At 38.2% G+C, this 7,226-nt stretch overlaps 1 protein-coding gene across 1 annotated transcript in view; it reads left to right on the top strand.

Annotated features, from left to right (window-relative positions):
* SGCZ (sarcoglycan, zeta) overlaps positions 1 to 5,256 on the top strand; it is a 395,846-nt gene extending 390,590 nt beyond the window's left edge. Inside the window, exon 7 of the mRNA XM_010838840.1 lies at positions 5,059 to 5,256. Within this exon, the coding sequence (XP_010837142.1) occupies positions 5,059 to 5,256 (198 nt within the window). The remainder of the gene's footprint in view (positions 1 to 5,058) is intronic.
* Positions 5,257 to 7,226: the final 1,970 nt, after the last annotated feature.

Below are 7,226 nucleotides of genomic sequence, written 5' to 3'. Positions count from 1 at the left end.
TTCCAATGAGTCAACTCTTTGCATGAGGTAGCCAAAGTACTGGAGTTTCAGCTTTAGCATCATTCCTTCCAAAGAACACCCAGGGCTGATCTCCTTTAGAATTGACTGGTTGGATCTCCTTGCAGTCCAAGGGACTCTCAAGAGTCTTCTCCAACACCACAGTTCAAAAGCATCAGTTCTTTGGTGCTCAGCTTTCTTCACAGTCCAACTCTCACATCCATACATGACCACAGGAAAAACCATAGCCTTGACTAGATGGACCTTTGTTGGCAAATTAATGTTTCTGCTTTTGAATATGCTATCTAGGTTGGTCGTAACTTTCCTTCCAAGGAGTAAACGTCTTTTAATTTCATGGCTGCAGTCACCATCTGCAGTGATTTTGGAGCCCCCAAAAATAAAGTCTGACACTGTTTCCACTGTTTCCCCATCTATTTCCCATGAAGTGGTGGGACCGGATGCCATGATCTTCGTTTTCTGAATGTTGAGCTTTAAGCCAACTTTTTCACTCTTCTCTTTCACTTTCATCAAGAGGCTTTTGAGTTCCTCTTCACTTTCTGCCAAAAGGATGGTGTCATCTGCATATCTGAGGTTATTGATATTTCTCCCCTACCCTTAGATAGTACTTAAATTCACTAAGATCAGAACAAAAATTGTATTGAGGTAGCCCAAATAAGTAAGAAGAAAACTGCACACACAGTTGTACACTGCAAAAGTTTTGACCATCTCAGACATAGTTTTGCAAGGAATTTCAAATTCAGCTCTGAAAACACCATGAATGACAATTGTATGTGAAATACTGAAAGTGTAGTAAAACATATGCGATGCAATAACTTAATAACATATATGTTACAAGATGACAGAGGAAGGAGAAATCAATTTTTACTTTCCAAACTAATTAAATATTCTGCTACAGCAATAGGTCTGATTTCAACAGGTAAGAAAGGAATAAATAAATGTCTTCTCTCATTCTTGTTGAGAGAAGACAGTGAGCCTTAACTGAAAAGCTCAGGGATGTTAGTCTGACTGCCTGGAAGAGTTTCAGAGTGAATGGAATATATAGTTTATAGGGCAATATGGAATAAAAATATCAGTTTTAGAAGCTGGGAAGTAAGCAGTGTCACAGTAGCTGCCTTACGCAGAACAGACAGAGGTGTGAGCGGGTCCGTCCTAGTTGCTGAAGCCTGGAGAAGATGGAAGGTTTGCAAAGAATATACAACACTCCATTTTACTTCATAACTTGCTTTTCTGTCTCAAATCCAGAAAACATTATTTTCCCTCTCCTTTCTTTCTTTTTCTATTTTTTATGTGGAAATCCATTGTTTATTCAATCATATACCCTTTTGTGGAAGGATGTTATATCTGTAAGGCTAACTCAAAATTCAGGATTTTATTATAAAAATTCACTAGAATTAGACTGTTTATAAGCATTTTCTTCTTTTTCTCTTTTTTCTTTGTTCCTTTTCTTATGTAATTTTACATTATTATTGAGGTAAAAGTTGTATATAACATTGTATACATTTCAGGTGTACACCATCATAATTTGACATCTGTATACACTACAAGGCTACCCACTCCAGTATTCTGGCCTGGAGAATTCCATGGACTATAGTCCATGGGGTCACAATGTGTCAGACATGACTGAGCAACTTTCACTTCACTTCATACACTACAAAATAATCACCACCAAAGGGCCAGTTATCATCCATACCCATATAATTAGTTCGGTTGAGTTGCTTAGTCATGTCCGATCCTTTGCGACCCCATGGACTGCAGCACACCAGGCTTCCCTGTCCGTCACCAACTCCCGGAGCTTGCCCATGTCCATCGAGTCGGTCATGCTATCCAACCATCTCATCCTCTGTTGTCCCCTTCTCCTCCTGCCTTCAGTCTTTCCTGTTGGCTAAAAAGTTCATTCAGGTTTTTCTGTAAGATGTTATGGAACAAACACAAACAAATTTTTAAGCAACCAGTAAACCACTCTTTTTTCTCTTTCAAATATCCTATTAATTTTAATTTATCTATTAATAAAAGCTACTTCCCATAAGTGGGTGAGGCTACAGTGTGGATATCAGAAGTTTATGGAATTAAGTATTCTCATGTAGCTAAATATTGTCTAGTGCACGCATGCTAAGCTGTTTCCGTCGTGTCTGACTCTGTGCAACCCTAGGGACTATAGCACTCCAGGCTTCTCTACCTGTGGGATTCTCCAGGCAAGAACACTGGAGTAGGTTGCCGTGTTCTCCTCCAGGGTATCTTCCCAACCCAGGCATCGAACCTGCATCTCTTACATCTCCTGCACTGGCAGGCAGGTTCTTTACCACTAGCACCAACTGGGAAGCCCAAGAACTGGAGGGCATTGCTGGAGCTAAACTGAAGCAGGCCACACAGGAGGTTCCAGGCTAACTCCATTAATGAGGCCACCATAGATAGGCTTGCTTTCTGAGCTGCTACCTGAATGCCCTGCTTGTGTAAAAATAGCTACTCTCCACATTTATTCAGTCAGGCTACACCAAGGGAAACACAATCAGTTTCAGCGATGTGGCCTGGTGTCAGCAAGCCTCTGAAAGCCACTGGGATCGGCAGTGGCACCTGTTTCTATGCTTACTAAGGAAATGAGGCCCAACATTTATCCCCCAAAATGTGTTGTCATTTTCTTTTGCTTATTTTTGTACACTTTTAACTTTTGCATCAGGGGAAAAGAAAATCTCCTTAAAAACATAGAAGTCCTTTCTTTCTGTTTGCTTTCTGGTCACTTAACCTGGAAAAAATTATGATGTTATAAAGTGTCAGCATTTGATACCTACAAACAAAACCTTTAATTATGCTTTCTTAACTTTGAATGCTGTTGGTAAAGGCAATCATTTTTACTTCATAATTTATCCATTTATTAAAAAACTATTTGTATTTATGGAAGCTATACGTGCAAGGTCAAACACTGTGAAGTTATAAAAAAAATCAGACTTCATGAAGGTCATGGTTTCTTAGGGAAAGTAATATATCAATATGACTATAAAACATCAAGCGATGAACCAAAAAGATATTAATAAAATGCCACGTGAGAACCAAATAAGAAGTCTTTCCATCTTGGGGCACTAGGGGAAGGTCCATGGAGGATGAAACATGAACTGGGTTTTGTTGGAGGCTGAGGATTTTAGCCTAGAGGAGAGAGACGTGTACAAGTGCAAGAAAGCATTCTATCCTGCAGCTGGCACCGACATGATTCTATTCACTGTTCTCTAATCTTGAACCAATGACAGGCCCTGCCCTAACAGATATTTCTTGCAAATAAGAGAAGGAAACAATGAATGAATGCACACTTAGTATAGTGTTAGAAAGGGACTGTTACTATAGAGCTAAGTACAGCTGGTAAGGAGAGATGACTGGATTTGTGTCACTTTAATAGGGAGGTTAGGAAAGTCCTCTTTTAGTAGCTGACCTTTTTTAGTAGAGACCTGAACAAATATGCTCACATCTAAAGTTTATCTGAAATATACACGTCTATGGTATAGGAATTATTTTTCTGGCTTATTCTAAATGTGCCATAGATTTCTATATTTCAAAAAAAAATTTTTTTAATATATAAAAAACGAGGCAAACAGGGGAAATCTCCCTCCTATCCCTGTTCTCTGTTTAGTCACTAAGTTGTGACCAACTCTTTTGAAACCCCATGGACTATAGCCCACCAGGCTCCTCTGTCCATGGGATTCTCCAGGCAAGAATACTAAAGTGAGTTGCCATTTCCTCCTCCAGGTGATCTTCCCAACCCAGGGATCAAACTCATGTCTCCTGTGTTAGCAGGCAGATTCTTTACCACTGAGCCACCAGGGAAGCCCTCACCCCTGTTTTCTAACCACCCCATTAATATCTATCCTCACTCATAAATATCTGGAGAAAAATTTTTCAGGCTAGGAACAGAAGGAATTAAAAATCCCTGAGGCCAGAGTTGTTCTGGTATGTTTGAGAAAATGTGAGAGCTCCAGTAAGAAGAATTAAAGGAAATGATATTAGAAAGATAGGCCAGATCTTATAGGACTTGTGGACCGTGAAAAGTAATCAAGATTCATTTTAAGTGTGGTGGAGGCCATTAAAGAATTGTGAGCATGATATGACATGATTTGATTTGTGTTTCTTCGAAGTTCACTCCAGCCTTTTGTATAATAGACTATAGGAGGACAAGAGTGGCCCCTGGGAGGCCAATTAGGGGGCTAGTGCAAGAGTCCTAGTAAGAAATGATTAGGACTCAGGATGAAGGCAAAAGGTGTAGAAAATGGAGTATTCCTTTATTTTCCTGTCAATTTAGAGATGCCTGTAGGCAATAATTAGCTACATAACAATAGAATCAAGACATAGCTAGAAAGAGTCCAGTTTCTTTGCTCATTCAAATTCATGATCTAATGTTCCTTTCTTTGGATGGTTCCTCATGCATGTCAGAACGATATGATCGCTGGCCCGGAAAGTGTTGAGTCCATGATTTGAAATAAGTGAAGTAATTTTGCAAGTTAGAAGATTTAGCAGCATAGGTGTTAAGTACAGGTAACATATTTTTTCATGGAGATGTCAAACCTGATTATATTTAATTACCTCTTGTTTATTGTGCACTTTATCTACTTGATGTCTACTGTGAGTCAACATGATTTTATGAGTACTTTTTAAAAAATTAAAACCAGAGAGTCAAAATTTTTTTAATTAATTGTCCATCACTTCACTAATGGCATGTCCTTAACCATCCTTATTTCTCTGTATATTCTTTAGACTGGCAAGATTAAGTGAAATTAAGAGACAGTCAAAATCATTCATTTTCTGGGTCGTTTGAATAACTGGATTGGCCCCCTAAGCAGATTGTACCATCTTGTTTTTCCGATTGAAGACTCTGAATGCACCACGTGTCAAAGGCTGGGGTGGCGGGTTGTACCGCAGGAATACAATTTGTTGGTTTCACAAAGCTTGGCAGCTAAACCTGCAGAATTGTTTGTCCTGTGGTCTTATTAGACCATGTTGTAGAGTTCTTAAGAATATAGAATGCTAAAAGGAAGTAAAATGTGGTTTCTTTCCCCCTAGATATTTTTGAACGCGGATACGATCCGGCTGGGAAACCTGCCGACCGGCTCCTTTTCCCCTTCTTCACCGAGTTCCTCCTCCCACTCTCGGCAGACAGTGTATGAACTGTGTGTCTGCCCCAACGGCAAACTGTACCTGTCTCCAGCCGGGGTCGGGTCCACGTGTCAGTCCAGTAGCAACATCTGCTTGTGGAGCTGAAGTGACTGATCTCTCCTCACACCAGAATAGCCTTTTGTTCCCGTCCGTCTGCTTCACAGTTCTGCTCCGTTTCCCTCGTGATCAGTCCAGAGCTTCTCCAAATGGTCCACAGAGCACCTCCTTCCGGGGTAAGCAGGGAGTCTGGCCACCTTCCCCCTCGATTTTCTGTGCTGCTCGACCCGGCGAGTGTGAGTGACAGAACAGTCGAAGAACCATCTTCAGCAGGAAAACTGGATCATAATCTTTGCTCAGAAGGGAGAATAACATAGGTGCCTTTGCTACATAAAGTGAAGCACACAGTTTTAGATTTTTGCAGGACCTGGATATGGACTGCACATATATACATTTACATAGATGAAATTCCCAGTATCCAATGGCAAGATGACATGGTTAACCCTGTAAGAAAACTAATTCTACAGTCTGAAAGCACAATTTTCCATTCATCTTTTTGGATGTAAACTTTTATCCCCGAATTTTAAAATTTTAAAGCATTATGTAATGCTTGCTTTACTAAAAATTCAATTCAATACATGGTTTTTAACAATACAAGACAGAATCCCACCCTGAATTTTATTCGTTTCTTTAAATTCAATGTGTTGTTACTCTTTGTCTACTAAGTCTAGAATTTTGTACATTAGGTAATTTTGAAAGCTCTCAGCAATAGAATCTTTACAGAATTAACAAAATACCATCATACCATCATTTGTCAGATCTGAATGGCCTGATGTAGTATTTACTTGGCTATTGCATGTGACGCATTTGCTTTTAACAAAACATCTAATTTATTGCAATATAAGATAGGATTAAGAGGGACATACTGATGGTATAGAATCCATCTTTTTTTTTTTTAATTGACATAATATCCACTAGGTTCTAATAGTACAATTTTTGTTTGCTTCATTCACTTTATACTTAACTCAGACTGCTAAAATTCAAACATCCTAAATAAAAACTACTGTGATGCCTAATGCTGAGAATGAATTCACTTTCCATTGGAATATCATCTACAGAATTATATCTATGTATTTTTTATTGGAGATTAAGACTTAAGGATGGTAGAAATTAAAAATCCGTGCTTAAACAGTAAAACATACAACTGTTAGAAAACATGTTGAAAATGTGTTTACTCCATCAGATTCTTATTTTAAGGAATTTAGTCACATTCCCTTGCAGCTGTTAATATTTAATTATTTATATTAGACTGTTAAGCTACCCTGACATCAGAACATAGTTTCTTCCATCCTCCAGTGCTTATTTTTGTAAATTCACTCCTAATAAATAACTCCAAAATACTGTAGGTTCACTTTCCACAACACTCCTTAATTCAAATTCTTGCAATTTACAGAATCCAAGAATAGAAAATTGTATTAAATAGTTCCTACTATGGGAAGGTGACTTGATTACTATAAGGTAAGTCTTTGATTTTCACATGTCAATCCATCTTTCTCCCCAATACACACTATATTACAGGTGTGTGGAAGTTTAATTGTGGGGGTCCATGACTGTAGAAACTTTGGAGTTCAGGGCTCTGTGGCACAGCGTGAAGTTGGAGACTGGAACTTGCAGAAATAATTTGATTAGTTGAAGTAAGATATTCAAGTAATGCAAGCAACAAAGTGAATCCTTTGACCAGAATTATATTCTTTGGACAATGTAACATATCAAATATCTGAAAAGGCTCCATTTCACTAATTGTATTCTGTACTAGGCAAAGTCAGAAAGCTAGTACAATTTTATTGCTTTTAAAATAGAACTTGTGTCGGGTGTTATTATGTAAAACATTAAGTCAATATTGGAGTAAAAATAAGAAGTGAAATTGCTTAAAAAGTCATATCCTAACATATGAGTTTATTTAATGTAAAACATTAGAATTTACTGTGATAAACTTTCACATTGGTTTTTGCATAATACTCAAATTCTAACATGAAAATTTTTGAGAAATTATGGGTGCTAATCACTGTATTATGGAC

This window comes from Bison bison, unplaced genomic scaffold (assembly GCF_000754665.1).
Source record: "Bison bison bison isolate TAMUID 2011002044 unplaced genomic scaffold, Bison_UMD1.0 scf7180017864105, whole genome shotgun sequence".
Lineage (NCBI taxonomy): Eukaryota > Metazoa > Chordata > Mammalia > Artiodactyla > Bovidae > Bison > Bison bison.
The sequence above is the reverse complement of the archived record's forward strand: the minus strand, read 5'-3'. Positions and strand labels throughout refer to the sequence as shown.